Raw genomic sequence first — 18,149 nt, 5'->3', positions numbered from 1 at the left:
CCTCTAGGGTGATGTGCTTGACATTTTCTTCACAGTTCATTCTCAATAATTATTTAGAGCTCCTGTTTGCTCTGACCGCCCCTCCCGTGAAAGTGCACGCTCTGCTGCCTTGTTTTCTGCAGAGCCCTGTAAAATGGAATCACAGTGAGACCGGGTTTATCAGCAGTCTGAAGAGAGCTTTGAGCAGGGTCTGGTTTCTGAGGTTTGTAATCGCAGATGCTTGAGAGGCCAGGGAAGGAAGATCACAAGTTGAAGCCTTAAGGCTGCCTTGCAAGTTGGTGAGAGCTAACATTTCGCAAGAGAGCTGGGAATGTAACCCAACGGCAGAATGCTGAATTGAGATGTGCCAGGCCCTGGGTTCAGTCCCCAGCAGCAGCATCACACAGTGGCCCGCCCCTAGCCAGGGTTGGGGTTTTGTTTTGTTTGAGCCTGGTTAAGTATCTTGCCCAGGCTGGTCTGCAGCTCTTGGCTTGCTTGAGCTTCCCATGGCCACACTCACTAGTGCTGACTGAGACCGGTCACTCGCCAGCTGGCCTGGCAGGATGTGTTCAGTAATGTTTTTAGTGTGACCAAACGGTCTTCTCATGATTTTTAAATATAATGTTTGTCTATACATCATGTACTGTTTTCTATCATTTTCCTAGGAGAAGGTATATAGAAAATTAAGTTTAAATTTAAATTACTTAACCTAAGTTATCAACAGCACTTGTTTTTCCTGTCAGTGGTAGTCCAGGCAATCAAACCCAAAGCCCCATGGATGCTAGGCAAAATCATTATTATTATTATTTTTTTTTTTGGTTTTACGAGACAGGGTTTCTCTGTTTTGGAGGCTGTCAGTCCAGCCTGGCCTCGAACTCACAGAGATCCGCCTGCCTCTGCCTCCGAGTGCTGGGATTAAAGGCGTGCGCCACCAACGCCCGGCAAAATCATTATTTATAAGTCCTAATTTTTAAAGTTTTTAAGGGTTAATATTTTATTAAAAGCACATTTTTTTTCATACAACATATTCTAATTATGCTCCCTACTCGTCCCAGTTCCTCCCCACCTCCCCTCCCATCCAGAGCCACCACCCCCTTTCTGTTTTGGTAGAAAACAAAAAGGCATCTAAAGGATAATAATAAAATATATAATAAGATAAAACAAAACAAACCAATTGAAATAGGATAAAACAAACAGAAGGAAAAGAGCCAAGCAGCACGTATAAACACAGAGACACATGCTCCCGCCCACGGGAATCCCATAAAATATGCACAGAGGACTTGTAAGACTTTTAAAAAGAAGGCCCTGACACAGCAAAGAACCTCTGAAGGTCAAGATGCTGTCCATTTTGTTTCGTATTGACCGTTTACTGTTGGGTGTGGGGCCCACACTTAAAAGTGGTTTGTTTCTCCAGTGAGACCTCTCTTGTAGAAAACTAATTTTTTTCTATTCTTTTTTGAGACAGGGTTTCTCTGTGTAGCTTTGAAGACTGTTTTGGAACTTGCTCTGTACACCAGACTGGCCTCGAACTCACAAAGATCTGCCTGCCTCTGCCTCCTGAGTGCTGGGAATAAAGACTTGTGCCTCCACCCCTTGGCATAGTAGTTAATAGTTGGAAATAGCTCTGGGTTGGGATGGTAGCATGTATCCACTTCTCTTAGCTGTAGGTCCCCATTTGGTGCAGACCTGAGCAAGCCCTATGCCTGCTACCTCAGTCTCTGAGTTCATATGTGCTGCTGTGTTTAGATGACCTTGTTTCCTTGGTGTCCTCTGTCCCCTTTGACTCTTACACTCTTTCTACAGCTGTTTTCTTCAGGGTTCTCTGAGCCCTGAGGGGAGGGATTTGATGGAAGGATCCTGTTTAGGGCTGAGTGTCCAAGGTCTCTTCCTCTCTGCATATTGTCTTGTTTCCATCTGCTCAAGGAGGAAGCTTTTCAGATGATGGCTGGACAAGACATTGATCTATGAGTATAGCAGACTATAATTAGGATTTTAATGCTGTGTTCCTTTAGTAGAACCGTAGTCCCTGGACTGTCTAGTCCCAGGGTCTTGGTTACCCAAACAGTATCGGGTAATGGATCCATCTCATGGAGGGTGTCTTAAATCAAATCAGATATTGGTGGTTATCTACAAACATTGTGCTTACCATTGCCCTAGCTTACTTTGGACACAGTAGATTGAAGGGCTTGTAGCTGGATCGGCATGTGCTTTCCTCCTTTGGTAGCATGCAGAGTGCCTTCTGGTACCAAGAACACTAGCCCATAGTAGTTTTATTTTTGAGACAGGGTCTTGCTGTACTATTCAGGCTGACCTGGAACCAGCGTATCTAGACCTCGCTGTCCTTAATTTGAGATAGTCACGTCTTTACCTTCAAATTGCTCTGATTACAGACATTTATTTAAATAATAAATAATTTATTATCTTACTATGTAAAACATGCTGGTTGGTCTTGGACTCCACCTGCTTTTACGTCACAAGTATGCCACTATGCTTAGCCTTAGATCCTAATTTTTACAGCATTAAGGTTTTATTGTTAAGTGTGTGGATTCACGAGTGCACATGTGGAGTCGGCGAACAGCTGTCAGGTCGCTTCCCTCCTCCCTCTCAGTTCTGGGGATTGAACTCAGAACATTCGTCTGTGCAGCAAGCTCCTTCACACACGCAGCCATCTCACGTGCTCCAAAACTTAATTAAGGTTTTTTGTTTGCATTTATTTATGTGTGTGCTTGTCTGTGCACATGTAGAGGTCAGAAACCAAGTTGTGAAGCCGGGCAGTGGTGGCGCACGCCTTTAATCCCAGCACTTGGGAGGCAGAGGCAGGCGGACCTCTGTGCGTTCGAGGCCAGGCTGGACCGACAGCCTCCAAAACAATACAGAGAAACCCTGTCTCGTAAAAACCAAAAAACCAAACCCCCCCCCAAAAAGAAAGAAAGAAAGAAAACAAGTTGAGGGGCTCCATTCTCTCCTTCCGCCATGTAGGTCCAGGAATCAAATTCGGCCATCAGCCTGGGCAGCAAGCATCTTTTGCCCCTCCCCCCACCCCCAATTTTATTTTTGGAAGATTCTTGCAGTGGTTCTCAAAATATCAAGTGTTATTGTGAACACCTTTAATCCCAGCCAGCACTGGGAGACAGAGGCATGGAAGGAAGATCTTTGTGAGTTTGAAGTCAGCCTGGTTTACATAGCAAGTTCCTGGACAGTCCGGACTACATAGAGAGACTCTGTTTCAACAAACAAGCAAACAAACAACTACAAAATGCTGAGCAAATGCTTGTCATCCTAGCACTCAAGAGGCAGGGACAGGAGGATCATGGGGTTTGTTGTCTGCCCAGTCTAGCCTAGTTAGTGAGCTCCAGAGCAGTGACAGATGTTTCTCAAAGGTGGAGGATGTTGCTGAGAATAACACCTGAAACTGTCTGCTGGCCCTCACTTGCATACGTGTACACACATGTGCATAAGCCCTCACACATACACGTTAAATTATTACGAGCTCCATAATGATTTCCATTTCAGTGTGTGTTGAATCTTTGTACTTACTGTGGGAAATGATGGTTCAGTAAGCAGACAACTAGAGTGTGGTAAATATACTGCCCAGTCGCAAGACACTGTCGTAAGTGCACTGGTGGGTTGAGGAAGGGCTGCTGGGAGACTGTAATTCTAAATAGGTGTCGTGCTGAGGAGGGGTTTTGCAGGTGAAGGGGGTTATAGGCAAGGTGAGCAAAAGGGAATGGAATCTGAAAAATGGCCTCAAAGGATGAGGGACTTGGTAATGGTTGTTGAAAGAGCAAAGAGTAATCAGGTACACGGTAGCTCAGAGCAGGGAAAATCGCCCAGAAAAGTTGGATTTACTACAAAGCTCTTGGGAGCCCTCCCCCACTTCCTTTTCATGTGTCCTTCTAACAAAGAGTAACCCGATGCAGCCTCTCATTCATGAGCATCCCGCCGCTCTACAGTGGACAGGGTCTGTTCCGTAGAGAAGCATGCTTGTCTCATTACTTTACTTTGTGATGGATCTTCAAGACTATCTCCAAAACCAGTAGTCCCACTCTTACCTCCTCAGATCTAGCGACATGTCTGAACTTGGGTGACATGGAAGATACCGAAATCTGCTGTGGTGCCTTAAATTCTACGTGTAATTTTAGTGGAGCAAACTGACCTGGGATGTTCATCAGTATGGAAGGATTCATTTTATCCTGGTTGAGCTGGAACTTTTTTTCCTGATAATTCAAGAGAATGGGCAAAAGTTAAACATTCACACAAGAAAACCTTTCCAAAGAAGGTCGTGACATTCCAGAGGTCTGTGCTAGAGCTGAGGACTGGAGTTCATTTTCATTGGGTTCTGTGAACATTCTCTTGGCCCAGTTAGTGGCTTGGACTCTGGTCTCATTTCTTGAATTCTGTGTTTGGGTTTAGGTATGTGTAAGAGAGTGCAGGTGCCAGTGAAGGCTAGAAGTGGGTGTCCGATTCTCCGGAGCTGGAGGTCCAGGTAGTTGTGAGCCCCCCCCCGCCTGGTGTAGGTGCTGTGTGCATACTTGGTCCTTCGCAAGAGCAGCACACACTCTTAGCAGCTGAGCCATCTCTCCAGCCCCATCTGGGAAACTTTCATCGAGAGAATTTAAACGGGAAGTAACGTGATCAGATTATCACTTAAGAAAGCTTGTTCAAACTGTACGATTGGAGAGGTTAGACTTTCAAGTGGAAGGCTGGTGAGGCTGCTTAGTGAGTAAAGGCACCAAATACTAAGCTCATAACCTAAGGTTGAATCCTAGTACCCACATGGTAGGAGAGACCGACTCCCACATACTGTCTTCTGATGTGTGTGTGCGTGCGCTCATGCATGCATTCATGTATGTGTCTACCCTTTCAGCAAACAAATAAACGTATGTAACTTTTCATTTAAAAGGCTTCAAGAAATCAATCTGTGAAAAAGTTGTGATAGTTCCCTGAAGGAGAGATGCTGAGGGCTAGGATTAGTTGATGGCTGCAGAAACTGAGGAAGGTAGACAATGTAGAGACATTTAAAAGGCATTTTAGAGCTGGGTATGGCGGTGCATCCAGCAGTTTTAGCTGTCTGGCCAAAGCATGAGGATTGCCTTGAATTTGAATTTGAGAGCAGTCTGGCCATTTGGTAAAATCCTCTCTCAACTATTCTCCCACACCCCCAAATCCCACAGAAAGAGGCGGATTAGACATAGTTTGTAGTAAGATTTTGTTTTTTTGTTACTGGGTACACATTTCTGTTTCCTCTTCTGTAGTATCCATCAATATTATTGATATTATCTATCAACAGAACAATGTTAACTGTGCACTCTAAAACTCCCATTGTAGGCAACATGATGTTATCACCTACAGAGTTCATGGTCAAGAACCATGCAGAAGTTATCCACCCCTCAAATGTTTTGTGTTGGGACACATTCTTATCTATCCTGGGACATATGTGGCTGGTTAGACATATATCTTCTGGGAGTTCAAATGTTTCTACAAAAATTATAGGCCATTCACATGTAATTTACAATAATGTAATACTTTCCAGGAAAATCTATTGGCCCGTTTATCATGTGGTTTTAAATTGTGTGTCATGGATTTTACTTTTTCCTATACATTTGTGCGATTGTGAGTGTGTACATGCTTACTCTGTGACCCTCGCTGTCCTGCCTCCACCCCCAATTTTACCAGTGTTACCGGTGTGGTGTGCCTCCATGCCCAGTTTCGATGGTTGTGACACTGGTAACCCGTCTGAGTTTCTGCATAACAATGTAATTTGTGGGTTTTAGAGATTCAATAGGAAGAGACTTTCATACATGAGACTTAATATGCCTGTTTGTCATCTTTTGTCTGCTTGGCGAAAGACAGATATCCAAGTTATTTTAGCTTATATTGGAGACATTTTGTGTTCTTTTCCAAAAAATTATTATTATGCACTAAAAAAATGAATCTTTACAAATTTCTTTAGGTCTTCATGAATTTGATGCCTTGAAGGATCCTGAAGTTAATGAATTTAGAAGAAAAATGCGCAAATTCAGTGAGGACAAGATTCAGTCCCTAGTGGGGTTGTCTTGGATTGACTGGCTAAAGCATACATATCCACCAGAGCATGAGCCGTCTGTCCTGGAGAACTTGGAAGATAAACTGTATGGAGGGAAGCTGATTGTGGCTGTGCATTTTGAAAATAGCCAGGTAGTATTTGGTTATTATGATTTTTATAATCAGACTCTGGTTTTTCCTGACTGCTGCTGCAGTCTTAGATGCACTTCTTGCTTAGAAAGTACTACCACAAAAACAACACAAAAAAACCTTATAGAGTCAATGAACTTAGCTTATATTTACACGGGACTATCCAAACAACAAACCTTTGTACAAGCGTTTTCTGATAAGTTATAATAGTATAGAAACGAGTTGTCGAACTGAACTGTTTAATTGCTTTTTACAATGAAAAAATTTACGTGACATTTTAATTTTATTGTATATGTGTGAGTGTTTTGCCTGCATGTGCACTGCATGCATACCTGATGTCCACAGAGGCCAGAAGAAGACATTGGATTCCCCAGAACTGCAGTTGCAGACAGCTAAGTGGTGCTGGGAATTGAACCCAGGTTCTCTAGAAGAGCAGCCAGTGCTCCTAACTGCTGACCATCTCCAGATACTTTAAACAGGAGAGAAAAAGTAAAAACCTAGTCAACATGATCCCCCCCCCATTTTCTTTCTTTTATATTTATTTTTTTCAAGCAGGTATCATGAATGGCCTTTAACTTTTAATCTCCCTATCTCCTTGTCTCCAGTACGAGCCTTACAGGTGTACACGCTAGTCTGGTTTATGTATCACTGAGATTTGAGTCCATGGCTTCATGCTTGCCAGGCAAACACTTGAACTAGAGCTCTAACCCCTGTTGTTTTGGCTGGTGTTTATTTGTGTAGCTCAGAAGTAGGACATTTATCTAGTATACACATGGCCATAGGGTCAATCCCCAATGGCATATTCTCTGCCTCTGTCTCTGTGTTTATAAAATTGGACAGAAATCATTAATTTATGACTTATCAGAAATAAGGTATGGTTCTTTTCTTGCCAATTACTAATACAGGACCCCCCACACACACACACACTGTGCTGGACATCAGAACTTAGGCCATGGCCTACTGATGCACTCCTTTAATTCTAGAGGCAGAAGCAGGTGAAACTCTTTAAGTTCAGGGCCAGCCTGGACTACAGAGCTAGACTCAAGACAGCCAGGGCTACACAGAGATACTCTGTGTCTAAAACTGGAAACAAAACAAACAACAATAAAATACAACCAGGCCATCATGCTAGGTGAGTAGAGGCTGCTGCTGAGCTGTACCCCTAGCCCAGGTTTTGTAATGATTAATAGGACACTATCCGCTGGCCTGTTACCTATTAATTTTTGATGTGGGCCTTTTTTTCTTTGAGACAAAACAAATGATTATGACATTTAAATAATACATTTACATGAAGAAATAGTAAACAGTCATATATATCACATTTATTTTCATAAAACCAGGAGGCACCTCAAGGAATATAGTTTTTTAAATGACCAGTGTATTATCCAAAGAATGAACTTAGTATACCAACAGAAAGTATCTGGGCTGACCCTGACCTCCTGATCTTCTGACTCTTACCTCCTAAGTGCTGGGAATATAGGAGGATGCCACCGTGTAAGCAGCTTTAGCGTTGGGAACTGTGACACTCAGAATACAGGAACATGACTTACAAATGATCAGAAAACAGATGATATCTATGTACGTGTTTACCATATATAACAATTTACTGGACTGTAAAGCACAAAGGGTGTTTGCACACACATCACAATTTTATGCTAAGCATAAAATCTAGCACATTTTCTGCCTTCTGTCTTTTTAGGATGTATTTAGTTTTCAAGTGTCTCCCAATTTGACTCCTATAAAAATAAATGAATTGGCAATCCAGAAACGCTTGACTATTCACGGAAAGGAAGATGAAGTTAGCCCCTATGACTGTGTATTACAAGTCAGCGGGAGAGTGGAGTATGTATTCGGAGAGCATCCTCTGATTCAGTTCCAGGTATGTATTTTGACTGACTGTTCATTAGAGCAATATACATGGTACCTCTAGCTTCCTCATCTTTCAGGAAGTGTATGACGGAGGGAATGTTTGGAACCCACAGAAATCTTTGCAGAACTTATATATTTAGCTTCAATTACTGGACCCTTCTCCTAAGTAATCACTACTAAAGTGTGGGCAAGTGTTTGTCTTTGTTTTTCAAGCTATGTCTGCATTGAGCACAATGATTGTACATGTGAATGTATGTCTGTGTATGGGTACTCTGCTTGTGGACTATGTCAGTGCTCAACAGTTCCTATAGCATTATAAATTTGGAACACAGTTTGTTATGCATATCTGCTTACTCTTTCTTTATGCAAACATATGAGTTAAGTTATATATTCTGGAGGAAGTTCAAAAAAAGTATTTGTTAAGTAGATACTTATAAGCATCTTGTAGGAAAAGTAAAAGTTTCTTTTTTTAAGGGCCAGCAAGATGACTCAGCAGGTGAAGGTGGTTGCTGAGTAATACTGAGGACCTGAGTTCGATCCCAGGAACTCATATAAAGGTGGAAAGAGAGAAGCAACTCCATAGAGTTGCCTCTTACTTGCATATGCTAGCATGGTATGCAAACCCACACACATACATTATGCACATAAACAGAATAATAATACGTTTTTAAAGAAAAGATTCTTTTAGTTTTTCATTTCTTTGTTTCTTTTGTTGTTGCTAATTGGCCAAACTGTGACCTGGGCACCAGAAAAATTGATTTATATTTGGGTCTTAGAGATACAGGTGTATGAGTTATCCCTTTCTGGTTCTCATCATGGCTGTAGACTGTGAAGTGGATCTCTTAAGAAGAATAGCCATTTGTCTACATCTCTCTTGGTTCCTAGGTAATTAGGTGCTCAATTAACAGTAGCTACTTTATGTGGGATTTTGTTGTTGACTGTTTGGTTGATTGTTTGATGTTGGTGATTGTACTGAGTTCCTTGTACCTGTGGGGCAGCTGATCTGGTTCCAAATAGCGTCTCTATATTGCTCATACTGGGCTAGCTTGCTGTTTTCCTAGGCTGACCTCAAACTTGTGGTCCCTGACTTTAGCTTCCTAGCGGTGCACCACAAGAATGCACCACCATGCCAGTCACTGTGTTGCAATTTTATTACATTTTCATTTACTTTGTGTGTATTTATGTTCACCAGGGTGTGCTTGTGGGGACCAAGGAACAACCTATGGGAGTTGTTCCTCTCTTACCACCATGTAGGTCAAGCATAAATGTGGCTCTTTACCCAATGTGGCTCTTGTGTTGTAATGTTTTTAAAATTATTTTTCTTTTATGTGTATGAGTGTTTTGCCCATGTGTATAGATATACACCTTTTGCATTCTGTGCCCACGGAAGTAAGTGGGTTCAGGATCCCCTGGACCTGTAGCTAGAGTCATGAACTACTATGTGGGTGCTGGGAATCCAATCCAGGTCCTCTAGACAAGCAGCCGGTAACCTCTGAGCCATCTCCAGCCTTCCTGTTTTGTGATTTCAAATGATTATTTTCTTGATACTGAATTGTATAACACACCTATACTATACATTTAGTATAGTGTTCTTGAGATAAATTTCCTTTGTTATTTTATGTGTTTGCCTGAAAAATCTGTCTCCTTTGCTACTGTAGTACATCCGGAACTGTGTAATGAATAGGACCCTGCCCCATTTCATCCTTGTGGAATGTTGTAAGATCAAGAAGATGTATGAGCAAGAAATGATTGCCATAGAGGCTGCCATCAACCGAAACTCATCCAACCTTCCTCTCCCTTTACCACCAAAGAAAACACGAGTTATTTCTGTAAGATCCCTGTCTTACACTTTGGTAAACCCAAAGTCACGTGATTTTCAGTTTGTGCGCTTGCTGTCTCAGACCTGCTTCCTTTGCTCACTTCTCCTTCTGTAAAAACCAACATCTACCAAAAGTTCATTGCCATTCACTTGAAAAAGGGCTTTCATCTGCATGGCACTTTTAGTGTTCCCACACCAAACACTAGCAGACTAGACTTTATACTTACACTTTATCAACTTGAGGCATAGGACATGAAATATTTGAATAGCCAGTATATTTACCTTTTGTTTCTTTTTTCAGACAGAGTCTTGCTTGCTTGTAGCTCTGTTCCCTGATCTGTGACAAGCTTGCCTCAGCTGTCTAAGTGTAGCATATTTATTTCTATCAACTTAACCTATTAAAACCATTTCGGGGTGAGTGTGGGGTTGAAACAGTGTTTTATTGTGGACTCAGGCTGGAATGGTGTAACTCTTCAGTCGCCTGGGTCCTACCGATGTCTCAGTCCCAAATAACACATGAAACACTATATTAGTTATGAATCTGTTGGCCATTTGTTATGGTTTCTCATTGGCTACCTCTGACTTAATTATTAACCCATAATTACTAATCTATGTATTTTTACAAGGTTTTATCTTACCAAGGACGCAGCCTCATGTGTCCTCTGTTCCTGAGGTCACATGTCAACTCTCCACCTTGACTACATTTCCCAATCCTTCTCGACTCCTAATCCCACCTATCTTGCTTCCCTATTGGCCAACAGTGCTTTATTTATTAACATACACACAGAAGGGCTTCCCCCATTAGCATGGAACTTATTATTTAGTTTAGGCCCATGACAATCCTCCTGCCTCAGCGTCCTATGTGCTAGAATTACAGATGTGAGCCAGCACATCATCTTTTTGCTCCCTGCCTACCTCTCTCCCTCACTTCATAGAATTAACAGGCATAAAAATCAAGTGCTAATGATTAATAATGCTTAGTTGGATATTTATGGTTATTTGGGGGGGGGCAGTGAGGGATGGAGTTCAGGATATGGTTTCTGGCTGTCCCAGAACTCACTCTCCAGACCAGGTTGGCTTTGAACCACCTGCTTCTGCCTCTGGAGTCCTGAGATGAAAGGTGTTCACCACTCGCCTGGCAGTATTTATGATTTTTAATTGTTAGGTTGGAGCTCTGTTTTCAGAAATTTGCCGTTTGTGAGAACTGAAAGTCTTCTATGACCAGTGTCTCGAGGTTACCATTGCTGTGATGAAATGCCATAACTAAAAGCCATGTGGGGAGGAAAGGGTTTGTTTGGCTTACATATCCTGAGTCACAGTTCTTTGGGAGAAGCCAAGGCAAGAACTCAAACAGCAGGAACCTGGAGGCAGGAGCTGATGCAGAGGCCATGGAGAGATGCTGCTGCCTGGCTTGCTCCCATGACTTGCTCAGCCTGCTTTTCTGTCGACTCCAGGACCACCAGCCCAGGGGTAGCACCACCCACAATGGACTGGGCCCTTTTACGTCAATCTAAAAAGTGCACCACAGGTTCCTACAGCCAGATCTTATGGAGTAATTTCTCAACTAGGGTTCTCTTTTCTCAGATGACTGTAGCTTGGGTTGAGTTGACATACGACTAGCCACCACAGCTGTCAAGCCACAATCATTTCTCTCAATGAAAAGCCTCTCTTTATTTTGTTCCTTTACAGCATGTCTGGGACAACAACAACCCTTTCCAGATTGTCTTGGTGAAAGGAAATAAGCTTAACACAGAAGAAACGGTGAAAGTGAGTACTTGTTAAGGCCATCCCTATGCCCTTGTACAATCTGTGAGCTCTGTGATTTCATTCATACCTACCAACTATGAAAGACAGTATAGCAGCTTGTTACAAAACTATTCAGTGTTCTCTGTTTCTTGTGTGTGTGTATTTTTTTTTTCCTTTGAGACAGAATCTCGAATAATCCAGGCTGGCCTCAAACTATCTGAGTAGTTGAGGCTGGCCTTGAATCCTCAATCCTCTACAGGCATGAACCATTGTGCCTGATAGCATTTAGTTTTAAATAGTGCTTGACTACTAGAGATCTCCCAGAAAGCCTGATGCCATGTTCTTGTGTGTGTCGCAGAAAGTTCTGGTGTTAGAGCCAAAACTGGCAGAAAGGAGCTTGTATGCAGCCTTGCTCAGATGTTCACATGTAGTAAGCATGTGTGCTGTGCTTGTGAGTTAGAAGTAAAGCTTAAATGTGCACAGCTTACAGATGGTGTTAAAATAAAGGCTTCGTCTTGTTCTCGGCTCAGTTTTTCTTTTTAAACTTTTTTGTTTAAATTTTTTTCTGGCTCATTTGCAATTTGCCTATTTTCTGTTTTAATGGTATCTTTTTCTTCTAATTTAAAATTTCATCATATTTTCTTTATTTCTTCCCTCCCTCCCTCCCTCCCTCCCTCCCTCCCTCCCTCCCTCCCTCCCTCCCTCCCTCCCTCCCTCCCTCCCTCCCTCCCTCCCTGCCTCCCTGCCTCCCAGTTTCTCAGTGTAGTCTTCACTGTCCTGCTAGAACTCACTCTGTAGACTAGGCTGCTCTCAAACTCAGAGATGCTCCTGCCTCTGGCTCTCTAGTGTAGGAATTGAAGGCATGTGTCAATAAGTCTGGCTTTTTTCTTTTTTCTGTTTCCTTTCTTTCTTTCTTTCTTTCTTTCTTTCTTTCTTTCTTTCTTTCTTTCTTTTGAGACAGGCTCTCATAGCTCAGATTGGCTACAAACTCCCACTTATAGTAAAGATGACCTTGGACTCCTAATCTTTCTGTCTCTTACCTGCATGTGCTACTATACCCTGCCTTTATTATTTTTTCAAATTTAAAGAATATATCACAGGACCAGTGTCAGTACTTAACTCCTCTTGCATAGGACCCAGGTTCAGTCCCGAGCACCCACATAGCAACTAGCAACTGTCTGCAACTCCCATTCTAGATTACGGAATACCCTCTTCTGGCCTCGATGGGATCCTGTATGTTTGTGGTATGCTTTTTTTTTTTTTTAAGATTTTTTTATTTATTATGAATACAACATCCTGCTTCCATGTATGTCTGCACGCCAGAAGAGGGCACCAGATCTCATTACAGATGGTTGTGAGCCACTATGTGGTTGCTGGGAATTGAACTCAGGACCTCTGGAAGAGCAGTCAGTGCTCTTAACCTCTGAGCCATCTCTCCAGCCCTTGTGGTATGCTTTAATTCAAACAGGCACATATATGAATGTGCATACATGCACACACGCAAACTGACACATGTGCTAACTCACAAATAATAAGTAAAACTTTTGTAAAATGTATATTGTGACTTTTACAACAAAGTATGAAAGCACAGAATCGAGACTTCTTGCCATCAGAAGGGAATCTAACTCAACAAGCCATACCAGTATCCTCTGTGTTTAAACTGATAAATACAGGGGATGGGCAACAGGGATGTTTGGATTGTATTTCTTTCTTCTTTTGTTGTATGTCATTGTTAGTATTCAGGCATTTGTACTGACAGGATACACCCTCATCTGCAGTCACTAAGCACCACCTGTGCACATTCACTATGTTCCTTTTTAAAAGGGCCCTGCCCACCTCCCATCCTCCTCTCTTTCTCTCCCCCTGGCTGTCTGCCCTCCCTCCATCTCTCTGTCTCTCTTCCCCTCTTTCCTTTCTCCTCTCTCCTGCTGCTTCTGTGTCTGGAGCTGGTCTCGCCTCTTCTCCCCGCCTGCCCCTTTATTTTTGGTTTTTCGAGACAGGGGTTCTCTGTAGCTTTGGAGCCTGTCCTGGAACTAGCTCTTGTGAACCAGGCTGGTTTCAAATTCACAGAAATCCACCTGCTTCTTCATACCAAGTGCTGGGGTAAAGGCATGCACCACCACATCCCGGCTTCCTTTCCCCTTTTTATGATCCCTTTCCCTAATAATAATAAAAAAAAAAACCCTCTGCTTGAACCCTGTTGCATGGCATCTTTCTCTTGTATGCTGTTTTTATTAAATTACAATATCATTAATGAACAAACTTTCAGTAATTTGTTTTACTCACCTTTGAAGACATCTTAGACATTCCTGTGGATTAGTAGAATTCCTTAAGGATTTCATTTTGAAAAGCAGAAATCAAGCCTCGTGGTAGAATATGGTGGTATGAGTCTGTAATCCCAGCTCTTAAGAGTGGAGGCAGGAGGATCTAGACTTTAAGCCAGCCTGAGTTACTTGAGACCCTGGAAAGAAGCGTGGGCAGAGTTTGTATAGTCAAACCTACCTCAGGTCCATTGGGACATTATGTATATTTTATATTCTATCCATGTGTGTGCTTTCATCCATTTATGTCTTTGCAGATGTGAAATATACATGGGTACAGAGGGGCTGCATCCTTATTCATTGTCTGTGGGCTGCCGTGTCTGACTTGCAAAGATAATGTAATGGTTCCTTTGTTTTGGTACTGGTTGTTTTTTTAACGCTGTTGGGAATTGGCCCCCAGTGTCTTGCACATGAGAAGCAAGTCTCTCATCACTGATCAATTCCTTATTTCTTTTTAAAAACACTTCCTTTTATATATTTGTTGTGTGTGTATATGTGCATGCATGTGAAGTCAGAGGACAGCTTGCAGATACTGGTCTGTCCTTCCACCCTGTGGGTCCTGGAGCTCATTGTTCGAGGCAGCAGACACCACTGCCTGCTGAGCCATCCTGCCGGCCCCGTTCTCTGCTTCTTTTGTGGTTCTATATTATTATTCAGTAATAACAGCATTTTTACTTCTGTTCCGTTTCTTCATCCAGAAGATAGGCCTCCAGTATGTGCCTTATATTCTCTAACACATTGTGATTTATTTCTTTGTTAGTGGCAGACAAGTTGTTAGCATTTTTTAGATCTGCAGCTTTTGTCATATTCCATCAGCTGTAGAGCTGGATTCTTTGTGGAGAGAAGAAACATGCTTGATAACATGCTACTCAGTGTTGTTTCCCTGCCTACCCACCTTGTTTCTTTGGTTCTCTTTTCTCCTACCATCTCGTGGGATCATATAATGGCAGAATTTCCTACTGATGTAGATTCCTATAAAAGTTAGGTGCTCTAGTATTATGTTAATGAAAAGTGAAAAACAAACAAAGCCACTACTTTACACCTTTTCCAGCCTTTTCTTTCCTGAATCCCTTGCCTGGGATTTCTGATATAAACAGAAGAGATGATAGTGTGCGAATTACTGAGGATTTTTCTGGATAAATATCCAAGAGGAGATGACTGTACATGTCTACATTGTGAATGTCAAGATGTATCACATACAAAAAAAATATCAAGATGTATCACATCCACATGAAAACATATAAGTGTATTTTTGGTTATGAGCCTAGCCTTTAGTGGCCAAGTTCTCTCCAGCCCAAAAACACATGAACGTATATGGAGACTTACTAGAAATATCTGGCTTGAGTGGTTTTAGAAGCACAATATTCCCTCAGGATCGGCAGAGTCAGTTCACAGGTTGGGGGACACCACTGCTGTAGTTCTTGTCTGAGTCTGAAAGGTTGAGAACCCCACAGTGTTTATGACACAGATCACGTTTGAAGCCTGGAAGACAGTATTTTAGCTGGAGTCCAATAGCACAAGAAAAATCATGTCCCAGTGACAAGACAGTATTTTAGGGTTTTCACTTCTGTTTGTGGGAAATATTGGCCTCGTTTTTCCTTTTGGAGAGTGGGCCAGGCAGGGGTTTTACACTGCAGGACAGGAGCTTGTAGTAAGTAACTGTCCTGCCTCAGCCCACTATTGACTATAAGCATGTATTGTCTGGCTAATGTACTTCCTTATATGTGATGTCTTTCGTTTATATCAGGATAGTGTTGGCCCAGACAAGATGAAAAGGTTTGGGATGGAGTTCAGTAGAATGGCATGTCAGGCATGTGCAGGCAGGAGGACAAATGGACAGGTGGGTGCCTAAGTGGGTAAATAGATGACCATACAGACAGGCAGACAATTAGTCAGATGGATAAAGTTGAGAGCTCTTTCCCTTGTCTGATTTATTTAATTTGGGGGGGGATTGTTTTTTTCCAGATAGGGTTTCTTTATGTATCTTTGGCTGTTGGGGAGCTTGCTCTGTAGATCAAGCTGGTCTCAAACTCAGAGAAGATCTTCTTGCTTCTGCCTGGAGAGTACTGGGAATATGTGTAAGTGAATGTCACTTGTGTCCCTGTACTCCAGGAATCTGGAAGAGGGCATGCAACCCCTTGGAGCTGGAGTTACAGGCAGTTGTGAGCTACCCTATGTTGGTGCTGGTAATGTAACTGAAGTTCTTTTAAAGGAACTGAGCAAATGCTCTCAACCACTGATCATCTCTCTAGCCCCTCCCTCCTTCCTGCCTTGTCTATTTTCTAAATAAATTATGCAAGGCTGGTATTTCTTTCTTGTTCAAATGTTTGAAAGAATTGACTTCAGACTATCTGACCCTTGATTTTTCTTTGTGAAAAGGCCTTTGGTTAAGAAATTTGGAGTAGCTAGGTGGTGGTAGCACAAACTTTTAATTCCAGCACTCAGTGGACAGAGGCGGGTGGATTTGTATGATCTGGAGGTCATCCTAGTCTACATAGCAAGTTCCAGGCCAGCCAGAGAAAGAAAAGAGAATTGGATTGGGTTTGCCATTCAGTTCCCAGCACCACATTGAGTGGCTGACGTCACCTGTCCCTACAACTCACAGGGACCGAACACCTTTGTCCTCCACAGGTACCTGCACTCACAAGCACACAACACAAACACACAAATATATTTAAAAATAGTAAAATCTAATCTTTAAAACTTAGGTAAAATAATTGAATTTGGGGTGGGCCAGATGTCTTAGCAGGTAACCTTTCTTGTCACCAAGCTGATGACCCAAGTTTGACTCCCAGAACTTATGTGGTAGAAGGTGATAACTGACCCCTGCAAGTTGCCCTTTGACCCATACATTGCAGCCTGGCACACATGTATGCACTTACAAAATAAATTTAATTGCATGTTCGCAATGCATTGCATACATACATAAATTGTTATAATTTAAACATTTTTAAGTTTTCTCATTCTGTTTGTTTTGATTAAGTTTTGTCTTTTAGAGAAGTACCTACTGATGTACAGGGTACTCCCTACAGCCTTTCTTATTTCTGTTTGGTTTAGAAACAGGGTCTCACTGTGTAGCTTTGGCTGTCCTGGAACTCACTATGTAGACTACAGTGGTCTCAACTCACAGAGATCCACGGGGGGGGGGGGGGGCGGAGGAAAGAGAGAGAGAGTCTTTCTGTCTGTCTATGTCTAGAGGTGCATGTTTGCATGAGTGTGTATATGCCATGTTATATGTAGATACCCAAGGAGGCCTGAAGAGTTGGTTGTGGGCTGCCCTTTTTCGGTGCTAGGAACTGAACTTCTGGAAGAGCAGCAAGAACTCTTAGCCTGTGAGTCATTCCATCTATGGAATTCCTTTGAAAAATTACCGAGTACTCCAGCTCAAGGAAGATATCTTCTGTGAAGTCACTTCTTTCATGTAGCAAATCTAATCAGCAGAGCTCAGTCCAGCACAGTTACAGGACCAGAAGTCATACAAGGTTCTGTGAGATCTGAGCAGGAAACTCAATGTGCTCAGTGATGATTCATCACCCTCTGGCTACACTGGCTTGTGTCCTAACCATGGCAAAGAGGGTAGGAGTCTGTGTCTCGATTCCTGGTCAGTCTTTGCCCATTCTGTGGTGTTTTTTTTTTGTTTTTGTTTATTTGTTTTTAATCTTTTGTGTATACATAGTTTTGTTTGTTTTTTTGACAGTGTCTCATGTGTTCCAGGCTGGTGTCAGACTCACTATGTAGCTAAGGATGACCTTAGACTCTTGACCCTCCTGTCTATTTCCCAAGTGCTGGGGTTATAGACATGTACTGCCATGACTGTACATCTTTTTTTTTTTTTAACTCACTCTGTAGACCAGACTAGCCTCGAACTCAGAGAGATCTAACTGTCTCTGCCTCCTAAGCATTGGGATTAAAGGTGTGCGCCACCAATGCCTGGCCACATGTGTGCCTTAGCTGACTGTTACTCACAGTTCAGAAGATCACATCAGGCAGTCAGAGCGTAGAGAGAAGCCAGGAGCCTCCCTAGTGTTGCCTACTTGCAGAGGCAGCAGAGATTTCACCCTTTTCATTCTCCTTTTTGTTTCTTTTCTTAACTAAATTATCATTTTATCTGTTTTGTGCACATGAGTGCAGACACATGGAATTTGTGTGGAATCAGGACAACTTTGGGGAGTAGGTAGGTTCTCTCCTTCCTCTGTGGGTTCTGAGGATTGAACTCAGACTGGCAGACTTGTGTGGGAAGC

The 18,149-nt window shown here is 42.4% G+C and overlaps 1 protein-coding gene across 1 annotated transcript in view; it reads left to right on the top strand.

Moving 5' to 3' along the window:
* Pik3cb (phosphatidylinositol-4,5-bisphosphate 3-kinase catalytic subunit beta) overlaps positions 1-18,149 on the top strand; it is a 103,408-nt gene that overhangs the window by 43,230 nt on the left and 42,029 nt on the right. The window contains exons 5-8 of the mRNA XM_005071997.4: positions 5,933-6,156; positions 7,853-8,032; positions 9,681-9,851; positions 11,531-11,608. Coding sequence (XP_005072054.1) covers positions 5,933-6,156; positions 7,853-8,032; positions 9,681-9,851; positions 11,531-11,608 — 653 coding nt within the window. The remainder of the gene's footprint in view (positions 1-5,932; positions 6,157-7,852; positions 8,033-9,680; positions 9,852-11,530; positions 11,609-18,149) is intronic.

The sequence above is a fragment of the Mesocricetus auratus genome, unplaced genomic scaffold, assembly GCF_017639785.1.
Source record: "Mesocricetus auratus isolate SY011 unplaced genomic scaffold, BCM_Maur_2.0 Super-Scaffold_100691, whole genome shotgun sequence".
NCBI classification, from domain to species: domain Eukaryota; kingdom Metazoa; phylum Chordata; class Mammalia; order Rodentia; family Cricetidae; genus Mesocricetus; species Mesocricetus auratus.
The sequence above is the reverse complement of the archived record's forward strand: the minus strand, read 5'-3'. Positions and strand labels throughout refer to the sequence as shown.